Source organism: Xiphias gladius, chromosome 20 (assembly GCF_016859285.1).
Source record: "Xiphias gladius isolate SHS-SW01 ecotype Sanya breed wild chromosome 20, ASM1685928v1, whole genome shotgun sequence".
NCBI lineage: Eukaryota > Metazoa > Chordata > Actinopteri > Istiophoriformes > Xiphiidae > Xiphias > Xiphias gladius.
Genome location: NC_053419.1, coordinates 13302084 through 13325611, shown reverse-complemented (window position 1 = coordinate 13325611; position 23528 = coordinate 13302084). Strand labels below are relative to the sequence as shown.

Sequence of the window (23528 nt, the reverse complement as noted above, 5' to 3'; positions counted from 1 at the left end):
CAGGATGATTATTAATTGTACTTTTTGCTCCCCCACATTTATTGGAGGGCTTGGTTTAGCCTAGGGAGGGACTGAACAGATTGAGATTTGGATTGCAAAACATAGTATGATCCTCTTGTAAAATATGACGAATTGTTATACATTAACTACCCAGCTAACCCTGGTAAAGTATCCGCCTTGACCAGCTGCATTAAAATGGTGCCTGCGTGTTAATTCATCCAAAAAAAATAATCAAACAATATGATATCTATGGTAATATAGCACATTGGAGTAGAAGAAGTACTAAACCAAGGATCTACGTAGATTTTGATGTGAATAGTTTGGGATTTTGAACGCAGGACATTTTGCTGTACCTGGGCATTCTTACAATGTGGTACTACTGCTTTTACTTCTGTAAATGATCTGAATACTTTTTCCAGCGACGCTCCCGATCCCCGCGCTCTGTGCGACTACGGTTTGGGCCCAACGAGGGTCCGCTGATTCGGCTGAGCTGCAGAAACACAAATGCCGGGCCGACGCGTAGCTTCTCGTAGCCGATCAGACGTGCGGGAATCGAGGCAGACCCCCCAAAACTCGCATTTGCTGTGCGTCCTTCTCCTTTAAAAATTTCCGCGAAACAGCAACGTGCTTACTTGGACGGGTTTGGCATCACGGCGGCGGCCGCCTTCTCTGGCGCGCGATTGGCCGAGCCGTGGGAATATTCAAATGCGGCCTCGATCGATTGGCCCCGAGCCGGCTTCAGCGGCGCAGAGGACCCATTGCCATTCCGACGTCGCTCTCCGTGGCACACACGGCTTTTGTGGGCGCTCCCGAGATGAGACACGAGCGGCCGCACGGAGAACGCGATCGGTGAAGCCGTCGTCCGCGCGAGCGCTGAATATGTCGAGGAAGTGCAGTTAACGGAGCCGGCTTCATCAATGGATGTATCTCCCCGGAGGTCTCCGGCGGGCATCGCGAAATCAGCGGCGAGACAGCTTTCGCAGAGGAAATACGCCTTCCGAGCAGAGCCAACCAATCAGCCGTGGCGAACCAAAGATAAACAAGCCTTATGATAAGACCAAACTCTGTAAGACATCGATTATGTTTCCCATTCCTTATTTCACAGTGTGCATCGGGGGGGGGGGGCTCGCGGAAAGTGTTTCTCGGTGCCGAACATGTTCGGCTTCCTCTGCGGCTGAACCAGCCGAATCGATCTTTAATGGTCGCCGTGTTGACTACACGACAATGACAGAGTGAGGAAAAAAAAAAAAAAGAAAGACGTGCGGTTGTACAGATGCGTCAGTGCATGATGTCAGGATTCGCACCGCATTGATTTTTTTTTTTTTTTTTTTTTTGTAGGTCGACAGCGCTAAAGTGGTGAAAGATGCCCAGTGCGCACTAATGGATTGGAGCGTCTCGCCCTCACTATAGATCAGCGTCCTGCTGCTGCCTAATGTCTATTTATATGGGGCCGAGACCAGCTCCGAGGTCTGTAATTTATATTCACCGTGCAGAATAATTCATTCAACGGCGGCACATTCCCCGAAATGCATTTGACGGTTGAATATAAGAAACAGTAGGCCGAAGTCGGTCGCTATAGGGACGAGAAACATTCGCGTAACATCTGTTGTTTTGTAAATGTTTTTCCTTTTCTCTCAAAACTGTTCTGTCGTGAGCCCAGTGGACTTTCTAGCCTCATCCGTCTGCATCTGGGAGTTGGACGCTGGGCTTCGCGTGCGCTGAAAGGCGCTTTATATGTCAGCGTCTCAGTGGAAACGGGAAGTGCTTTGAAGTATATTATCGGTCATTCGGGGCTGCCTCCGAAAGGTTTCCATTTCTATTGTCTCGAAGCCGGAGGTGGGATCATCGCACCTCACTGCACCGGTGGCAGCCGAGGTTGAGGGTTAGCCGCAGCAGAGGGGGGCCTATAGATTATTGGCCAGGTGTGAAATTCTACCCTGCATGCTTTTCCTGCTTGCGCCAGATCCGTAATTACCCAGAGAGATGGGATGTCACAGCTTCTAGCCGGAGGCTGAGAAGAAAAGCCTGCAGTTTGGTGTCCTCTTGTACTTTCTGGCTATTTTCCGATCAAAAGAGAAAAGTATGGCAACGTCCCATGGGTTCATTTTTATTTTGAGGCACGTGGTTATCAGAAATGGGCATGTCTTTGTTTTGTGTTATTTCCTACAAACTTATTCAAATCGTGCCATTGTGACATTTTAGCTTTACAACAATGTCAAAATAAAAATTTTAGTGCCTTATCCCCCTTTTTTTATCATTGGTTTGACATTGAATCCATAAATCTGTTGTTCAGTGCCACATGCTTGCACTTCATATCATTTAAACACTACGTATGCTTTAGAGACTGTGTTCTTCAATTATAGACTGTTAGATGTAACTAGTCATAATTACACGAAGATTAATATTCATGTTTTGGTTGTTTGCTTGAAATGCGCTTTGCCTGGGCCTTTTGAGAGGGTTGTAAATTGCATTGTGTCATGAGCAGTCAATGTGCAGGTATCCCATGGGGGTTTCCCTCTGATCTCACATCACACCCCGGCAGTAATTCCAACTCCATGAAGAGAAGGGATTTGTCATTTGGCTGCCTGCTTCCCTTTGCTTCCTCGGGAGCGACGTTGAGCTCTGATTAATTGTGAAGTATCCCCAGGCTCGCTCAATCTCCAGGCCTACTGAATTACTGATTGAAGGAAACGGCTAACCACGAGAATGACCTTTTCTTGGATGATTATTACCCAGGCCGCTACAAGGACTGATTAAGGTCATGTGTTTTTCTGCCATGTCATCCGTTGCTTCACATTTAGGTCTTGTTAAGTGTACGGTGAGTTTTCTGTTGAGCTCCAATCTATGGTTTTGGAGAATGAATGATAAGGTGATGCAAAATGACTTTGAATATATATATATATATATATATATATATGTACCCGACCCCTTTTCCCATCTTACAGGGATAATGTCACTGGCTCAGTTGCTTAGCAGTTTCTCCCGTGCACCCTTTGTAATCACCTTTTTATCTGCTAAGAGTTGTCATGTGTAATTACAGGCAGCCTGCCATCTTTTGAAATCTGTCTAATTGGTCTTTTCATTCTAATAGGATGAAAGGGTAGTGGAACGAGGGTTAAGGATCGAAGGTTGAGGACTGAGTCTCTGGGGTCACTGGGGAGGGGATAGGACTGACCGGGTTTGTGGAACTCCAGTAATCTTTATTTTGTCTGCATGATGGTGCGCGGTCATTACTTCAAATTAATGATTGAGACTGGAAAATTGTAATTGATGTACTATCATTTACCTTGAATAGAAAGGCAGTGAGATGATGACATCTTTAGTCGGTCCAGAGATCAAAGACTGTTTGATGTTTCCGTGATGCCTGGTAGAGAGCTTATTATTAGGTTGTCTCCCACATAAGAGCCATACAAGCAGCATTTTCCCTACAGTATTTAATGAGTTTTTTGTTTGCTTCAGGATTTTAATGACTAGAAGGAATCGGTGACCCTTAACGGTGTAACAGTACAGTAAGCAGCCAGACGACTGGGCTGAGGGAGAGGGGGGGGGGGCTTGGGGGGATTGAGTTTATGCTTGTGGATCATAAACTCATTTTTCCCTAATAATTGTCTTCCTCTCCTTCGTGAAACTTGAAGCCTAAAGCCGAGTCTGCCCATTCCTGAGTTGACTGACAGATGTCAACATGAAATATAAATCATAGCTCGCTTCTTTTTGAAAAATAAGTTATCTCTCTTCAAAACCTTCAGCTTACTTTCACCATCTGTTATCTCTGAAGTCAAGGTTTTCTAAAGGCTGGACAGCATACCCATAGCTCTTTGACAATGTGTCTGAGTGTGCATACTGGGATAAGGATAAGATAAGGCTCTGTTTACCCTCTAATGCTACCTTGGCATTGGCCAGACATTACCCCATGCAGTGAGTTTCTTTTACCTTGGCACTGTCGACGTGCAAGGGCAGATTTGGGTGAGTCCGAGGCTTTCTACTCCCTAGCAAGGCTGTTCTCAGAGATAGGATTTTATCGAGCATCGTTGGATTAATGGCGAAATTTCTGCCGAGGATCTGTATAAATAAAAAGCCTGAACTGCTATTTTCCAAATTACAAATCCAGTGCCTAATCATTTCCTCATAGTAGCAGGGTTAATTTGCACAAATGAAAACTGGGCAGAGAAAAATGCGCATAGGGAAAAAATGCCAGTTATTCAACAAACAAAAGAAAACAATGACTATATAGTTTATATGTAACATTTATGTATTGGATGGGTTAACCACTAATCATCATACCATATTAACTCCAAAGTAAATGAGTAATTGTTTGTCAGAACTGTAAACCTCATAGACAAATACTTCATGCTGGCAGTAGCTGTGACTGCTGCTGAAGTTAATGGCGCAAGCTCTGATCCTAAGGAGTTAGACTCTCATTCATTTCAAGCCATTTGTTGCTGCAGTGTTAGATGTTAAAATATTCAAATACTGTAAAATACTGTTTGAGATTTTCATAGCAGTTTACAATACAGCTCACATATTGCTTTGCAGAGTGGAGCTATGGTGAGTTAAAGTATGCTGATATAAGCTGTTCTTGCCTGCTTTGGAAAAGCAACATAGTGAGGTGGATGTGCAGGGGTAAGCTGCAATTTATGGGCTGTGAAAAACAGGAGGACAATTTAGTTAGTAAAATAATAAATGTGCAAGTTTATATTGGATTTATACATGCAGTAGACCTTATCCTGTTATGTGTGTCTTTGCAATAGTGAGGCAATACGTAGAAGGTATTGTAGAGGAGAAACTGCTCCTAAAATTGTCAGTGGATGATTGGCTGCTGTTATAGAGTTGAAGACCTGGGATTTCTAGCACGATCAGGCTTCTATGCCCTTCTTTTCATTGTAACCCAGCTGTATTGTGGTTGCGACATGAAATTTTGCATGACAGAAACTGTAATGTTAATGTTTTTCCCAGACGCCCAGCCATTATTGCTGCATGATTTACATCCAACTGAATGCTGTGGACAACTGTCTGAGTATTGCCCAGCGATCATATTTACATATATTTGGTGCCTGCACACAAGTTGTATAGGAAGCGCTTTTTAAAACTGTTGTAATACCTTTTACTGGAGCTAATCTCGATGGAAATGAGGCTCATTGTTATCAGCCTCAGGCCTTGAGTGTTCTTGTAGTGTAGAGCAGAGTGGCTCCGGGTTGTTTGGTTATCCTGTATGTGAACCTTTGTGTCCTTTTTTTCTTTTGTCTCTACAGAGAAGGAGAAGAGAGAAATCTGGGTCTTTCTTATATGCTGCTCTGATACCAATTATGCAAACTATTATAGAATTTAACCAGGGCAGCTCTTATCGGCTAATCCAGAAGTAATAGATTCTATTAAAAATGTATGAGGGGGTTGGGGGATCTGTGTGTGTGTGTGTGTGTGTGTGTGTGTGTGTGTGTGTGTGTGTGTGTGTGTGTGTGTGTGTGTGTGTGTGTGTGTGTGTGTGTGTGTGTGTGTGTGTGTGAGAGAGAGGAGGGGTGTACAGAGATGAATCCAGCAGCTGCAGCAGCACTGTATGTCAGACTACTTGTCTGGTCTCCATTACCAAAACAGATTCCTGCGGTGCCTACCTTGAAGCCAGTATAAAAGCAATACATAATATACAATTAATTATACAGTAAGTGGATTGTTATTCATGGGCCATGTCATGTTCATTCAAAGAGGGACATTGCTTTTTCTCTTCTGTAATAACCAATTCCTTGTTGTTAATCATTTCTTTCTCTCTAAATTAACCTTCTTTTTTGCTTTTGTTTTCTTTCCCTTTTCTCTCGTCTGATATTTCTGAGTGGAAGGAAGGAAAAACATTAGCATAGCACTCACATGCTAATCCACCCAGAGAGTGAAAAGGGTGCTCGTCTTAAACCCTTTTCATTATCATCTAATTATTAACTGAGGATTCTGAGAGCCGCTAACAGGAGCTGAGATTGGTCGGGTAGGGAGGGGTGGGTGTGTGTGTGTGTGTGTGTGTGTGTGTGTGTGTGTGTGCGTGCGTGCGTATAGAGCCAGTGTGTATCTTTTTTTTCTGTGCACTTCATGTTTGCTGAGAGGAAGGCTCTCTTTGCAATTTGCTTCTCTCTTCGCTCTGACCCTTGATGCTGCACCGTCATAAAAGACTCCAGAAGGTCAGACAGATGCTCCTGTCTAAGTCCCTGTATAATTTAGTGCTTTTTCCTTCTTTGAAGATTATTCTCGTGCTGCTGCTTTGTACAGCCAAAAGGTAAAGAGTAAGGCCTGGGTCATTTAAAAAAATATATATATATTTTTTTTAATATAGTGGAGGGGGGTTTCGGGATAATCATGCATACCAAGCTTAATTGTCTCCAGAAATAGTATAGACTGTCTGGAATTTAACTTAAGCCAGCCTCCCTTTTACAGTATAAACATGATCAGTGCTAGTTTGATGAGAGTGCATCAATAGTTGTCTCAAGAAAATTAGATAAAAGGTATATTTTTTGTCGGACAGATGCTTTTAAAATTAAGTTAACAATTAAGGCATCAGCTTTCTGCCTGCTAAACCGTAGCAAGCGTTATAAAGTTTCTCCATCCCGTCTCTTATGGCTCTTCAGTTGACCTTATCTTCTCAGAAAATGCCCTGTCCTGATCTGGGGGTAGATGACATTAGAAAACGAGGCATTTTAAGTCCTGTCAATGATGAGGGAAGAGGCTTGAAAATAAACTTGTCTGCCAAAACACCCTTATCAGAAAACCGTGGGGACAGTTAGATGGACTGCAAAGCAGAAGGTCTTTATCTCCCTGGCACGCCCTCAGTGGACCACATCATGCTGCTTATCAGCTGCATGGATGTCGCCGGAGAGTGGCGGGGATTAGACGTCCTTGCAGCTTTAAACTTTGTGTTCTTTTTCTTAATATGCATGTTACAGAAGTCCTTGAAGAAATTAACTTGTATGCGACTGCAAGTGTCAGAGAATAAGCCTCGGAGTAAATCTGAGAAGTGAGACTTCTTGGTTTATTAAAAGCTGTTGGAAGAAAAATGGCTTGGAAGGGGAGTAACACTGATTATTAGGTTAATGACAAAGATCCTTGTCCTTATTTGTCAAGGTTTGGTTGAATTATGATAATGACTGCCATTTTTAAGATTGCTGAGAGTGACTTTGCAGATGTCAGATATTATTTCAGCATTCACAGTTGTGAGATATCTTGATATGACATTGTAAGAAAGCCCAAGACACAAAACGTTTTTGTTGAGCAGAACATTAAACGGAGGGCTGGAGAACTGATATTGCTTGAGAACTTAGCCCAGATAATATCATGAATTCTGGGATCACTTTGATCTCTTATCTCTCTTCTCTTTCTCAGGTAATTTTTCTCAAGAGTGAGAAGGCAATTTTAAGCTCAAGTTTTCATAAAATCACTTTAAACTTAAAATGTAGGTAGCAGGATGAAAGAAACCATCATTACTTGCACTTTATGCATCATTTCTAGCTGCCTTCTCTGCTTTCAGTGAAACTTTTTTCTTTTCTTTAAGCCACTGCTGGCCACTCTTTGAATTATAATGACCTCCTTGATGTATTTTCTTCCAGTTGCAAATTATGGGGGTAATGGAAGGTATTCCAATTCATGTCTCATTTTCTGCTTGTGAAGGGATTTCCCTGGAGATACTTTTTCTCTCTTGTGTTCCTTCTGCGTTTTTGGTACCTTCCCCTTGACAAATGTGTGGTAATGGAAGGGTTGTTGTGAAACTGCTATTATTTTCAAAATGGAATCTGACCATACTGAGACTTTTAGCTCTTCAGATGTGTGTGCTCGGATGAGACAGGTTGCACTGAGCGGTTTGAAGTGGGCCTGTCACCGAGGGACAGATGTTGAGCGGAGGAGCGGAGGAGGGGAGCGGATGCATGTGGAAGGGAAAAGTGATGGTTGGCACCTGAGTAAAATGAAAGCCACTCTGTCTCTTCCTTTTGAGGCGAGGGTAATCATGTTTCTGCAGTTCATCACTGAACACTCTGTTCTGTGGTTGACTCGCTTTAGCTGCCCTCTGGAACCTGAGGGAGAAATGAAGGCAAAAATCCAAGAGAACCTAAAAACCCATCAAGAAAAAGAGGCAGTCTGACAGCCGTATGCTGCAAGCTTATATCACCCTTGTTGGGGACTACTGTATTGAAATCAAAATACTGTTTCTTTCCATTTGCAATAATTGGATTTATCAACTATTAATAACCTATACATCTGTGATATTTTGCATCAATTGCAGTCTACAAGATACCTGATTCACATACAATAAGAGGTATTTACGGTAGCCCCAGGTTTTTCAGTTTTGCAGTGTTAGCATTCAGATTTGCTGACTCCCCCAGATAATCAAAGAGAATGTCAAATGCGATTAGAACTGAAATATTCCCTCAATGCCTGGTTTTCTTTTCAGAATGATTGCTTCAATCAGCACAGCTGTGGAGAGGCGCCTTCTTTTTCAGACTCACCCTCTCATTTCCTCTGACAATCCTTAAATCGGCAAACAGCACAGCCTATTTTAGGGAGTGAGCTGCTTTTAGCTTTCTCTGCTGATCAATACAGCCATAAATTTATAGCACAAGAAACCCAGGTCTCAGGGCTAGTTACAAATTGAAACACACGGCCCGAGGCTACAGGAGGCCTTGCAAATGATCTTTGTGATTGCAGCCGACGGACCAAGGTTGATAACAGGAAAGAACCATCATAATAACTAAGCAGAAGGAGGAGATGGAGTCGTTATTAAGTGATATTACTTTCTTAAATGCACAGTCTTGGCAGTTCAAAGTGGGGCTCCTGAATTTTGATATGGTAAAAGGACCCAAGATGTTGAAGAGTTTTAAGATATGTAAGCTACTGAGGTAAGGTAGAAAAGATGTTTTTGTAAGAGGAGAGCCTCCGATGGGGTTTTTTGTGTAGTGTGCAAACCTGCAGTTTTCTTCCAACATCAAATTGATGTTTGATGCAAGAGTTTGAATGTATTGCTCATTTGATTTTTTTTTTTTTTTTTTTTTTTTTTTCTTTTTCCAAACTTAAAGTTGGGATTTTTTTTTCTCTCCAGTGATCCTCTGAACTATGGGGTCTAACCATGCAATCGGAAAAACTTTTAAAATCAAAAGATACAAAGGGGATCAGGGGGTAGGGGATCAATTTATCTCTAGTGAGGTTGAAGGTTTCTGAGCCATGCTAGTGTCGTTGCTCCATGGATGACAATGTCGGTGTGTTGGTTGGTCCACCACTTTGGTCCAGGCTGAAATATCTCAACAACTACCAGATGGATTGCCACAAAATTTATACAGACTTTTATGGTCCTGAGAGAACGAAACCTATTGACTTTGTTGATCCACTGACTTGACCTCTGTTTTTTTGTGAAATGTCTCACCAATTAGTTGATGGATTGCCATGGAATTTTGGTACTAGCATTAATGCCTAAATTTAAATTCATGGTTTATGACCTAATATTGACAAAATTAATGACATTCCCATCAGCCTCATCCTATGTGCTAATGTGCTAATTAGCAATTTAATGGGGAACGTGGTTTACTTATACCTGTTTAACACCAACAGCTTTGTCATTGTGAGGTCATTATCACGCTAAAGTTGGCATTTAGCTCAAAGTCCTGAAGCCTAAATAGAGTAAAAACCTTTTTTTCTCTTTATTCTAGCAGGTTTACCCAGGCTGTGTGCAGCCCTAGTAAACTATCATGCTGGCCTGTATCCAGAGACGGCAGAACCTCTCGTCGCAGCGTCTGGCCTGCACACCCAAAAGCCTCGATGTTCCACCGTCGCCGTTACTGCTGCCAGCACCACCACTGCAGCCCTGCACCAACAAAGGTGAGTCTGTATGACACCGGTGAAGACATTTGACAGAGGGGACAGACAAAAAGCACTCTACAGATACAGAATTGCATGGACAAACTTCAGAAAACATGGGGAACTGGTAGGTTTTCTTTGTCATGTTCCTGAGTGAATTTGAATCAATCATGCTCATCAATCTGTTTTTACCAGAAGGTGCACACGCACATACACACAGACACACAGGTACGCAAGCGGAGTATCGTCTTTTGGTTTTTTTTTTGCCCTGGAAGCATTTCATTGACCCAGGGGTTGACAGCAGGTCTATGGCACAACCTATTGTGTGAAACGGGTTGAAATGACGTGCAGGTTGCACCTAAACCACAAAACAACCAGACTTACAAAAAAGTTAAATGTTATGTGAAGCGCTCTGATTATATTTTTCTTTTATAACTATGCAACCAGAAAGTTGTCCTTGTATTAGGTGTTATAGAATGATTATCCATACAAAATCCTAATCCAAATCCAGGAAGTATTCATTTGAACCCATGGCGCATGTCTTGCATCTTTCGAAGAGAAGTCGGTCACAGAGTCGACTTGAGCAGCACAGAGAGCACACGACGAAGGGTTCTTTATACATTTGTCGGTAAGTTATTTATCAGTGTAGAACATCAGATGAATTTTATGCGTTCATATGCAACTTTCGGAGTTGTAAAATTGGCATTCAGTTTCCGTGATGTGTTCAAAAAAATGCGTTTAAGTTGTACTTCCATGTCAGCTCATCCGTATAAAATGTAACGTTATTCAAGTAAGATATTTCAAACTATTATAGAAACCTTAGGTTGTTACAAATACAATGTAATGCATAATAACAGTTAATGAAAGGTTTATGTAAAAACGGCCCCTTTTTTAAGTAGCACTTATCACCTCTATCACCTACTTTTGAAAAGAATCTATAGTAATTACTCGTTATGGTTGTGATGCTTCTATCATTGTCCTATCAAACCAGGCCATATGACTGAATAATTGTTTTGCACTTGACCTTTTTTTTAATTTATTGAGTTTATTGATTTCTTTTCATCTTTTTTTTTTTCTTTTTTTTTTTCTCAGCGTATTCTTGGACTTAGTCCAGGATTCCAACCACAGCAGGAATAATGGAGCATTCAGGATCCAAGTATTCCAGCAGACTGTTGGACTTTCTATGACATGGTCTTTCTAATTAATTCACATATAGTTGCATGTGTATTATTAATACACCTGATGTTGTGGAGACGTTGAAGACTGCATGTCGACACAATGTCGACTTTGCGATCTGACGTCGGTTCAGTTTTCACTTTGGCTATATATTTCAACCCCCTGACGACGTCTAGGTTTAGATGTCATTTCAACTGTTCTTTTCAACATCGAAATGTTTGCTGGGTCCAGTTTGCCACTATGTAGTAGTACAAGGAATGCTCCCTCCACCCCACCGAGTGTACTAATTCAACACAGAAAAGTATGAGCTTGAACTTGCATCGATAGATCACAGTTTATGTGGTTGCCAAATTTCCCTCTTACATATATTGGGGGGGGGGCATTTCCTCCAGTCCCCCGTGGCAATTTCACACATGGTTTAGCTCCTCCTACTCCAGGACATAACAATTAATAAATCAATTAACTTATAGCAGTGATTTATTTACACAACAGATAAATAATATAAGTTAACAGTAAGAAAAGAACTCCTAAACACAAAGAGAGACTAGATGTTTTTCTTTGTGTTCAGCTCAAAATCGGCATTTTCTGCCAAACACATTACAACCCCCTATATCTATCCCACATGTGGCACATTCCCCGAGGAACCTGACCGTAAAAGGAGTCCGAATGGGCTGGAACTGGTTTGGCAGTTCCTGTGTCCGAACCAGAAGAGGGCCAAGCACAGTCTAGAGGAGATGTGAGAGTCACAGACATATCATATTAATCAAATAAAAATGTCCGAATATATGTATCTCAGTTAGATGTCTTCTAAAAGACATCTAACTTGTTAATATGGTCACAATGTACAGTCAACATAAGTTAAATACCAAAAGGCCCCAAGTTTTGATCAGAACTTATTACCAAACAACCCAGCCACCTGTTGGCTAGATAAAATATAAAAGTGACTGAGGTGGACAAAGTACTGTGTGTTATGTCTTACTTAGCTCAGAGGTTACGGGGCATCCCTGGGACACAAGGTTATAGCAGTGTGTTGACATTTCGGCTGCAGTGAAGCTTCTTGAATTTAAAATAATTGGCCTCCTGATGATGATGCCTTTTAATTGGGCTACTAATCAGTGTGCTCCTGCAGTGCAAATGCGTGCAGGTCAAAGTGGACTCTGAAATTACAGAGTTAATCAACTCTTCCATACAGGGTTACTGATGGTGTTCACACTTTGTGCAGAAAGCGCACTATGTCAGTGTTGTTTGACCTTCATCTTGACTGATTATACTGCATTCAATGAAAGATTGAGTGGGATGTTTTTGGGACTAAATTACATAGATATTCATGATTAGATTTTATTTCAATTAACTGGTTAAATGCAACATTCTGCTTTTTTTTAAATGTACATTCCTCTACATCCATATTATTTGTGCAGTGGTCCAAATACATAGTATTTTTTCTTCCCTGATAATGAGATCATAGTACCACAAATGAAGTTATTCTGCTGTGGCTTCCATTTCTTTCTAAAAATTGCTGACGCCTTTAACTTCTTTGCTGGGACTGGTTTTGGAGCTATATTGAATATTTGTAACTACTCACAGTTTGATGGTTCAGCTGTGTGTGTGTGTGTATTGCAGCTTTATAAATGCACTTTGCCATGAAATATCTTAAATTATTTGGTCCTTTTAAAGATGTTTTGTTTTCTTTTTGGTATAGGTGTTGCAAGGAGTTGTGGCGTTCTTATTTCGAGCCTGTCCTGACATATATTTAATGTGTTTGATTTAAACCCTTGGAAGAATAGCTACTGTACTGCAGAAGCTAAGAGGGATTGTTGTAAAAGAAATGAAACAGTATGGCTCAGACCATGATCTCAGAGAAAGTATGCAAATACTGACCAGTAAAATTGTGTAAATTCACTTTTAAAGCAAAACACCATAACTTTAGTATCAATGTTAGCTGAGTCTATATGCCATATGTGGACCTTTGTCTGCAGAGCAGGGCAGAGGTCAGGAGTATATTATCTGACTGATCCTTATAGCAGTAAACGTTTTGTTCATTTGCATGGGCCTGTGAATTCTCATACAGGATATCTCTGTTCATGTAACATGCACCGCACTATTAGACAAAGTCTAATTGTGTTGTAATTGTTTTTGTAATTATCAGATTTCACTGACAGGCTAACCTAACACCTGCACAGACACACAGGTGTGTTCATATACTTTGGATAATTAGGCTCCTCTCAGGTTGGGGTGAGGTCACCAAACTCCATATACTTGAAAGAGCCATAGAAGCTGTCCTGATCTCGTGGGTGCAACAAAACTAGTCAGGGAGTTGTCAGTCAAATGAAGTGTATAAAGAACCACACAATCCTGAGGTGAGGTCCAGTCAGCCAAATGAATAGAGAATTACCTGTACGGTTGTGTCACGGACTTTGTAGTTAATTGACACAAAGGGTGGTGGTGGTAGTCTTTTGCATGATTATTTTTAGACTTACTATATATACTCAAAATCAAATACCGTGTATCCAACTGAACTCATTTGAAATGCTGAAATTCCTTCCCTCTTAAGCTCCGTCGCCTCATCTCCCATCTCTCTCCCTGGGTCAAATGCTTCTTTGTCTTTTTTGTTATTAAATATTAATTTGGAATCAGTGGAGCACTTGTCTTTTAAACGTTGGAACAGAAGGGGCCTAGTTTGCCTCAGGCAGAACCAGGGGTGCGTATCTCATCCTGTTTACCTGCAGGGCCTTTTCCCCCCCTTTTGAGTTTTATGTACTGTGACTGTGCATAGTGCAGCACCCTCCAGCTCAAGCCTGACATTTAAAGCACAACCACAGGGAATGGACTGCTGATGGGAGCTCAGTCTGTGTGGCCCAGGCTTCTTCATTAAATGAGTTGTTGTTGGATCGAGTTAAATGGGGACAGTCTTTGGTCGCTGCTGCGCTTTGGAAAGCCATTTCCATTTTTAGCTATCAATAAATGGAAAGCACAGGACAAGAAAGCTCTCAGCCACACAAACCCATGTGAAAGATTTCCGAGGAGCGAGCGTTAGGAATTATGTGATGAGAGGGAATGAGAGCTGTGCTCTTCTCTGCTATCTCAGCTTGAAAGCAAGGGCTGGAAATGCTTTTTTTTCCCACGCTACTGGCCTGTGCTTGGGCCGGTTTTTAGAGGGGAAACTTTGCCCAAGCTGGGCCAAGCGGCACAGAAACAAATGAGGAGTGACACTGGTGCAAAGGAGTATTCGCCAGAGCCTCCTCGAGCACACATAACTAAGTGTTCAACCCTGAGGTTACTCTGTTCTATGAGCACCCTTCATGTAGAGATTACTGACATGGAAAGAGGGAGGCATGTGAAAATGGGGTGAATGAGTGTCTGTATTTTTATTTTTTTTTTTTTTGTGTGTGTTTATGGGAAAAAAAAGGTTGTAAATAGAGAAGTTAGTGTGAGTGAGATTCAAGAGCATATGCTCTGGTGTCAGAATGTCCTGTGTCTATTTTTTTCCACTTCGTCCATCTCTATCTAATGGTCCTCTTGGTTGTTAGGCTGAGTAAACCACAGGGAGGCATTAACCGGCAACCTTCTTTTAACCTCTTAGGAGATAAATATTAATGCCTTTTCATTGAAGTGCTCTTACATGAACAAAGCTGCTGATACCGCACCTTAGGTGATGCTACTCTTTTACCCTGTATTAATCAATATCTTTCATATCAACATGGAGTCATATGACTCTAATGTGAAAGGGGTCGTTCGGTGATAAACCAGAGAATCACCATTCAACTCCGTTTAGCTTTTCTCAGCACATTTATGACATGGTTCATGTAACTGTAACGGTCACATCAGCTCTGTTTCTAACAGCAACAGGCAGCCTTTTTCAGCAAACAACTCTGATAAACCGCTGCATGACACCTGCCCAGCACCAAACAGCAGACAGAAAAAATTAACACTTACCGGTAAAAAATGTCAAACATTTAGCAAGCTAACACTGTTTGTTATATAGACCAGTCCAGATCTAAATGGAAAATGGTTGGCCTTTTATATTTGTTGAGTGTTTTTCTCATTATTCCCATGTCAAATAGGATAAACAATGTTACTAAACAAAGAAACATGACAGTCTCCTGGATAATATAACAACACCTCAGGCGTACGTTATGTCCACCAGGTTTAGTTTGTTTCTGAGGAAGGAACTGATCCCAAAGATGACCCAGAATATAAAAATGACTTGATTTTAAACTACGGATTGTATTAGCGGTTTTCTCAACTGTCTTATCGTTATCGTAACTTCAGTGTGCCGTTAGCGGCGCATGTATTAGAAATATAAGCCGCCTAAGCCAGAGAAGCGCTCCATCTATGAGTCACCTACAGTGATCCATGAGAAAAATGAATGGGACTTTTACGTCTGGAACCAGGGGCGCCCAAATTCACTCTAATCCCTTGGAAACTCTAAAGTATTAGTATTGTGGTAGCTGTGTATCTCTATGCTTGTTTTGACATGTTATGCCCCTGGCTGAAGTTGGAAATCAACTCACTGAAGTTATCCATCCCCAATGAACACAATGTGCATATGATCACAAAATGATGCAAAATAAATAAACAGCATCATTTTATTTTCAATTTGGGGCTTGAATTGAGAGGGAGAGCCCAGCCGCTGCTAGTTTTGGTGTTATCGCTCTGTCTAACCAGCAGAAAATCAACTGCAGAAGCTCATCTCAAACAGATGAATGAAGGCAGGGCCAATTAATTACATGGTTCTAATGACCGGGCTTACTGGGCCAACTGGGTGCGAAGAGGAGGTTGTCATGGTAACGGAGACGTAGGTTTTAAACGCGTAGTGAATGCGCCGAGCTCGGTCCCTGGTCATTAAGGTAGGTCAGAGTGTTGTAAATATCAGGATTATAGGTGTGGTAAACAAGTATTTATGCCCGCTGAGAAGCACTGTTCTGTAATTACTGTAACTGCCAATTCTCAGTGCCATGTTCCTGCTGGGGATTTGACTCGTGTAAACCTGGTATCTCCCAGAAGTGTTCACAATAAGTCTTCAGCATAACATCAAAGAAATGTGGGATTTTATGTGGGAACATATACGTATATTAATAAGGAATAATTTATGATTTATTCTTTTTAATCTCATGTGGGAATCATATCTAGTGGTCATTCTAATCGCTTCCTTATGTTGGCCCTCTGGGTGTGTAATGTTTGGAGGCAGTGGTTTTGGAAACACAATGAGCTTGTCCAACTCCTGTTCTCAGCTCTGCCTCTGGGGCTTGTTTTGCCCATAAATTAGTGATTAACTTAAACTGCTCCAAAACAATGAGGTCTCCGCTCTAATCTGAGGGGAAATGGCTTGAGGTATGACCACGGGAAAAAGATTAGCCCAGTTTAAAGTGGCAGAATTGTATGGGGGTGGAATCAGGGTTATGAAAGAGCATATATATATATGTGTATACACCATGGTATGATTAAAAATGCAATGTGTTATCCCTCCAGATTATTTTTATGCTAACGTTTATAAATTCTCTTTCTTAAAGTCGCAAATAAACATACACACAAACACAGACATGCAATAAATTATGCCTAGCGGTGATTGAGAGTTTATGATTTTTTCCCCCCGCCTCCCAACTGTTTCTTTCCAAGCAAGTCTCCTGCATGGAAAGAGGAAATCGGGATTAGGTGTTTCCTATGAAAGTGTGCCAGTTTCACTGATCGTGGTGCCACAACAGTTGAGCAGCATGTTTAATGTGTGGAGCCACTTCCGGCCAAGAAAACATTCGAGGACCATTAAATTTATCAATCTAGAGCTCTAGATGCATCACACATCAGTGTCATTATGCAGATTTTTGAGGAAAAGGGGAAAAATACAAACAAGCTTTTTAATCCTATGTAACCTACTTCAGTCTGCCCTGTCTGAAAGCAGGGGGGGGGGTTTGACTGTTAAAAAGTCAAAGAATTTGAATGTGTAAACACTGCGTGATGCCTCGGCCAAGGCAGCCTGCGAAAAGCGGCTGATGTTAGTTTCTGTGCTGTTCGTCTTTCTCTGCGCCTCTGCTCTCTGTCAGGGCTGAGGAGTAAAACAGCGTGCAGTCTGCAGGTTCAGGGTGATTAAGTGCTTAAGGTCAGACTACTAATTATCTCTCTGCCATTCCTTACCTGACAACGCGTAGCTGCCATTTCCCCGTTGTCATGTGAACAGCCTCGTTTTTTGTTTTCATTTCTTAATTTTGCACCACTGAGTTTCATTGTGACTACAGTAAAGAAACACAAGAAACCATGTCATAACGAAATGTAGAGTTGACAACCTATAGGAAATTTTTTCTTTATTATTAATTTACAAAGGATGACAAGTTACTGTCTTTTTATTTACATTTTTCATTTAATTAAATAGACAAGCCACTGGTTCGCAGAGGTAAAAATAGAAGAGGTAAGGTTAGAGAGAAATAAAGAAAAAGACAATAAAATAAAGAAAATGTACATAATTTTATGTAGCAGAAATGTTTTTCTTTCATCTTTCCTATTGTATTAATAATTTCACAACCCCTCAGATTTAGCTTTCAACCCCTCGTGGTGTCTAAATCTTTTTTTTTTTTATTTTCCCCAGGCCTGTCGTGATTTTCAGACCTCTTCAGTTTATGGTATATGCAGAACATTTCCTCTGGCTTAAGTGCTGACTACCTACTAAAAATTAACTCTGCATCAATGTACTACTAGAAAAACAATATGATTAATGTCATATCCTCAAGGCAACATAGGTTTATAAAGTGACTCATAGATTTCTTGAGCTAAAAGTATGGATGTTTTGTAGCACAGCCATTTCACCTTCTAGATGAAAATATTTACTGATTTTACGGGTTCATACATTTTTGCGCTGCGCTTCAAATGGGTTCTAAAAGAGCCAAATAGCTGTTTGAATATAATAACTGTGGCCTACTAAGAAGTAACAAGGTTGGAAGAAAAAGTTGGCCTCATTTGTACATTTTTACTTGTTTATTTGCTTGTTTTCAGGATAAAGGCCAAAATTAGCTGGAAGCAACTGATGCACACATGTTCTGAAATACACCAGCTGTTTAAAATGGTCAAATGTGCACAGCAAACGCACCAACTTGAAGCTCTGATTTTGGAAAGTGCAAGGGACGTCTGCAGAGCACCATAGAAGCGATACTTTATGCACATCAACAGTCATCACTCTCACTTGTATATATGGGCCCTCATGTTGAGTGTTTGGGTGAGACAGCAGCTCTATGAAGTAGGCTCTTGCCTTCTTGGCACCTTCAGAGGGAAACTTCAGCTATCACAGTGCCAGATTATAATTAATGAACCACACATTTTAGGCTACTTTTTGAGTTGGGAAAACCTAGTGAAATGACCAAATATCGTGAACAGTGACCTCAGGATATACTTTTAACTACTGCTGCTGCATGCTTCCGGAAAGCCACCACTGACTGGTGAACATGACGTGCTGTGCTCAGTTTACTGAAATTTAACACCACTGATTGGTAATAAAGTCCTCAAGGTTGAAACAATTACCTCTGGCTGTAATTTAGAGCAGCTTTAATGCTGGTCATGCTGTTTCTGATCTCAGTTTTACCTTCACATCTTCCAGTCATTGGGCTTCTGTCAGGACCAGCTAAAATTATCCCTTTTTTTCTAATGCATATGTCACGCGGTAATGGTGTTCAAATGATAAATAGGTGAATGCAGAGTGGGAAAGGCCTATTTGCTAATGAGGTTTCCATAGTGCCACATTAAGGCAGCCGCAGTGGGAAGTGCAGCTGTTTTGTGTCTCCGCAGCTCTGACAGGGCTGTAATCTCTGGACTCGCAATCTCAGACACCCTGTGAAGACGTGTTAGCATTCAAAGAGTTTGAAATGTTTGTGGAAGAGCAAGTCCATCGCAGCATGCAGGGGTTAACACTGACGTTTGACTGGGCAAAAAATGGCCAAAGTGCCTCCCTAAATTGCCGGTCTTTGGTAATTGAGCAATAATATCCAAAGGCAGAAAATAAACAAATTTTGTGCTGTGGTGTGTATTGATGCAAGGATTTATTATATTTTTAGGTAACTTCCCATCACCTAAGCTTCTTTCAGGTGGATATGAACCTTCTCTCCTACTTATCATTTATGGTCATGAATTTTCAGCTTCTTGCCGAAGGGCAGGAATTGTTATTGCAGCTGGTTTTTCCTGTTACCTCTTTCTTCTTGAGTAGGATTATGGGAAACTAGACAAGAGAGAGCTCACATCTTGATGTTGTATACAGTATAAACACTTCTCCAACATCCCAGATGTCATTGTTTTCTATAGCAGCACTGCACTGTGATACATAATAAGCAGTGTTTTGCTTTGTTGTATTTCTCGGTAGAATACATTCATGCTCCTGGCACCATGGTGCTGCTCCTTCTGCTCCGCTGGGAGATTTCTGGATGGATTGAACACTCCACCTTACCTCGTTCCTCCATTTTAAACACCCAATTTATTTCTTTCATGAGATGGATCTTGTAGATTGAATCATTTTCACAGTCGGGAGGCTCACTGTAGGCCTGAAATGAAATGAACTCCCAAATCAATTTCAAATGGGAACAACAAGTGAGCCTCTCCCCTGCATAGCTGGAATTGGTTTTGTTATTGAAAATGAAATGAAGTGTTCTGTTTTTTTTTTTTCGGTTTTTTTTTAGCTCTTTTGCTGCAGATTACAGGCTTGTTATTTTGCCTGCTATGATTTCCACTGACTTGCAAGGTGATCTAAGCTCGGCGCCTTTTCTTTTTATGTCAGGAATTCCGTAAAAGTGTCACTCTGAAAGGTGGCGGTAATTTCCAACAGGTAATTTACTGTTTTTACATGGGGCCCCTTTTCCACCTTTCCTTTCTTGCAAGAAGTTAAGCAGCCATGAAATTGCCTGAATAATAGTGTTTAAATCCAATCTTAGTTTGTCCCGTTAGCTTTTTCCACACACTATTCAATCAGCAGTGCTCGTGGTCATTGCTCTTTTTACATCCGCAACAAGTCTTCCTTACAATTTTGGCTCCATGCTTTTAACATAGAATCAGTTCATGTTCAAAAAAAGCACAAGGCAGAACAAAATTTCATCGCCACACAATACTGATCGGTAATGGTCACAATTTAACTATGCTTATGCTAAGTTGTGTTACAATCTGTGATTTTTATTTTTATTTTTTATTGTCTTCGATTTGATTTTTAAAGAAGCTAAAACAAAATTAGTCTAAAACATTCTTGGAAAATTTTCCATTTACTCTTCCAGCTGTGGTTTAACAGCTAACTATCTTCAAATGAATCTCATTGGAGCCACTGCAGTAAAATTAGCTCCCCTCCCCTCTCATGTTGCTACTGCCCTTCTTTTGATTTCCTTGGGTAAACTAATTCTAGATTGAACAAAGTCTGAATTAATTTCCTTAAGCACTGATCAAGTAGTGCTGGAGGAGTTTTCCTCCCTAAAAATAGTTTATGAGACATTTTGATGTGTCCCGTTATTTCCTAAAATAGGTTTGAGATAAAAGAGGGGAAAAAAATAACCAAAAACACAAGATACAAGCTTTCATTGGGCTTTTTGTAGACTAATCTATTATTTTTTGTGTGCTCTCTTGTCAGGCGAGCCAGCCTCCATGATATCTCGGTACCCTTCCCCTGCAGAGTTGGATGCTTTTGCCCAGAAGACCGCCAACAGCCCACTGTCCATCAAAATCTTTCCATCCGATGTCCGGGTGCCACAGCACAAACAGCTCAACAAAACAGTCAACGGCTTAGACACCACAGGCCACCGCTACAGCCCGTATTCACATCCGTACTCAGGAGGCTACCAGGGCTTGTTGGCCATTGTCAAAGCCTCTGTGGTGGTCAAGGGTGTGGTGAAAAACTCTGAGGGCAGGAGGACTAAACATCCAAACACCCAGGCTTCTGTGACACCATATAATAATCCTCTGAATAATGGCTACTCTGTCAGACACAGGCACAAGGCCTATCATATAAGCGCATGTAAGCTCCCTGATGTACCCATTGAGACACTTTGTTCTCGTGCAGGGATGGCCTCCGGAGATCAGAGCCTGGCCCCCCAGTCTGAGCTGGCAGAGGTTCAAAGCCTGATGAGGCAGATGAGCAGAGTCCCCCACAGCCAGGCCCTGCAGCTGGGGGGAGAGGCTCGAGCCAGCCCCTCCCTGCAGGCTGTGGCTGCAGTGGCACATTCAGACTCAGACTTTGTCCTGGGCTTGCCACCCCAGAGCAGCCTGGCATTCACAGGAGCAGTGCTACCTACACAGAGTGCAGACATAGCCAAAGCTGGTTACTTAGAGAAAGAAGACTACACAGTGTGGCAGCACAAACATCAAATTCAGCAGCAGCAGCAGCAGCAGCAGCAGCAGCAGCAGCAGCAGTATCAGCAGGTAGCAGTGAGGATGTACAGTGCGAGTAACATTGCTCAGGGGCACAGAGCAGCAGAGGCTGGGGTTGGCCAGTCTCCTGAAACCTGCCTCCCTTTGGCGTGCTCCTCGCAGCTGTCGTACAGGCCGCATCCTCTCAGTGTGGGTGCTGGGCAGGAGCGAGTCAGCAGCTCCTCTCTGAACTGTGCCGCCATGCGTGGGGAGTTCTCTGTCGGACAGTACTTTGCTCCTCTCTGGGACAGTGTTGTGGCCACCCTTAACAGCGACTGTTATACTTCTCAGGTGCTGGCAACTGGTACGTGTGCAGCCAGGCCTAGAGACCTGGGGCTCTCCCATCCCCAACTCCACCCAAGCCGCCATCAACACCACCACCCTCAGTGTCACCAGCCGCAGCTCCACCCTCCTCTCCCTCCTCATACCCAGGCCTACAGCACAGACCAAAACCTCTGTTGTGGGCTGCCTAGTTCTAGCCTGTGCCACGCTGCAGTACTCAGCAGCAGCCTGCAGTCTCTGGAGTGCCTCATCAGTGAGATCCACCCTCCCTGCATCAAAGAGCGCATGCTGGGCCGTGGGTACGAAGCCATGGGGATGCCTCAGTTGCTGGAGCACCACCAGCAAACCCACATCCAACTTCCTGTCCACAGATAAGAGAGATGCTGGCACACAATGGGACGCAGAAACGGCAAACCTATTATTATAGACAGAGGGAGTGTGTGAGCTCAGTCATCTATGAGAATCAAACATGCCTTTTTAGTTCGTGCATGTCCTTTATTTGTAGAAGGCTTTGTGATAAGCCTGAAGGTAAATGATAATCATGACTTAAGGTGTATGTTTATCTTATGGACTTTTCATGTTTTATTTTTATATCTTAAATGGCCGTCAAAGATGCCTGCTGTTCTTCATTTAATACTGACGCTGAGCACCCAATCAGAATTTGCCATTACGTTTTACATGAACTGTCCATTTTGCAGACGATTCCTCCGTAGGCCTTTACAAAAATGGGAACATGCTGAACTGAAATAATCATCGGTACCCTTCTAAAAACGGATCTCTGGTAACAGTTGTTGTGAATATATTGTATATTTTTACATACAATAGGTTCTTATTTGAGAGGGAACATTCCTTAATTATTACCTGAAATTTTAGTTGTCTGCTGCTTATGGTGGATTTTGTTTTGTCCTCTTTTCAGTGACTCCTGTGTTAACAGTCACACGCAGTGCCCCAGCTTCTGCAATATGATGCAAACCTCCTGGGGAACCATTTTGATTGTTTGCGTACAAGTGTGAATAAATTTTTTTTTTTGTCATGAAGTCATAGACAACGTTATGTAATTTAACATCTTAATTGATTTAATGTAGTCATGCTCAGCTCAGCATATTAGGACTGTTGCATATCCAAATCAACACTGTGGCATTCAGGCCAAACAAGATGTGCCCTTTGGTTGTATTTTTGTTAACATTTAAAATTTTAAGCGGTTGTGTGGACATTTCTCTTGAATGAAATTATGTTTTTCCTCTGGAAGGTTGTGACTCTGTTACACAACACCTGGGTATAATGGAGTGCCATGTTGGAGAGCAGGCCACCTGAATCATTTACACTATCTTCTTTGTAGGGCTATATTATCTCTGATGGTGTGAGATGTATGACTGAATAGATTTGTGTGTCTGCACTGGTTCTGTAATACTATTTATTTATGTCGGCCTGTTGAGTTACATAGCAAACTGTCTCTATAATTATAAAGTGCAATTATTATACATGAACATGTGAGCGCTCTCATTGAAGTATGTTGTTGAAATAACTACATTTGGCAATTGTATGACCCTAATCCCTCACCCTTTTTTTGCCTCTTCTTAATAAGGATTGTCGAGTAAATGAAATTTTCTAAACCCAGCAAAGAGTTTGTGTTATTACAAATTAACAGTTATTATCTGTCGAACGTGTAGCTGAGAAGACGTTTTGATTATATTCATGACTGATAAACTAGCTGTGGAAAGATGAGACATTTTTATGGTTTTATTGCGAAGGGATTTAAGGCTTAACCACCAGGCAAGTCTTTTTTTGCAGTCATAGATCTCGTTTTATTAAGGTCCAACTTTTCACTGGAGGATCTCAGGTTTATAATATGATGTAAGTCTAGCCTTAGCTAAAAAAAAAAAAAATTGGACTGGTCCTTC

At 41.7% G+C, this 23528-nt stretch overlaps 1 protein-coding gene across 3 annotated transcripts; it reads left to right on the top strand.

Moving 5' to 3' along the window:
• The first annotated feature begins 779 nt into the window (after positions 1 to 779).
• Positions 780 to 23231, top strand: LOC120806005 (protein FAM222A). 3 transcript variants are annotated; one of them, XM_040156617.1, is made up of 3 exons: positions 780 to 1066; positions 9669 to 9834; positions 20570 to 23231. In XM_040156617.1, the coding sequence occupies exons 2-3, from the start codon at positions 9705 to 9707 to the stop codon at positions 22000 to 22002; spliced, it is 1563 nt and encodes a 520-aa protein (XP_040012551.1). In that variant the 5' UTR covers positions 780 to 1066; positions 9669 to 9704; the 3' UTR covers positions 22003 to 23231. The 3 variants fall into 3 exon arrangements, with proteins under 3 accessions (XP_040012551.1, XP_040012550.1, XP_040012552.1); XM_040156616.1 differs by having other exon boundaries at positions 9666 to 9834; XM_040156618.1 differs by lacking the exon at positions 780 to 1066 and adding an exon at positions 1190 to 1232 and having other exon boundaries at positions 9666 to 9834.
• Positions 23232 to 23528: the final 297 nt, after the last annotated feature.

Excerpts from the sequence above, each read along its gene's own strand:
- LOC120806005 (XM_040156617.1), top strand. The coding sequence starts at position 9,705 with ATGCTGGCCTGTATCCAGAGACGGCAGAACCTCTCGTCGCAGCGTCTG. Across the intron at positions 9,835-20,569 it reads GCAGCCCTGCACCAACAAAG|GCGAGCCAGCCTCCATGATA; the intron begins GTGAGTCTGTAT and ends CTCTCTTGTCAG.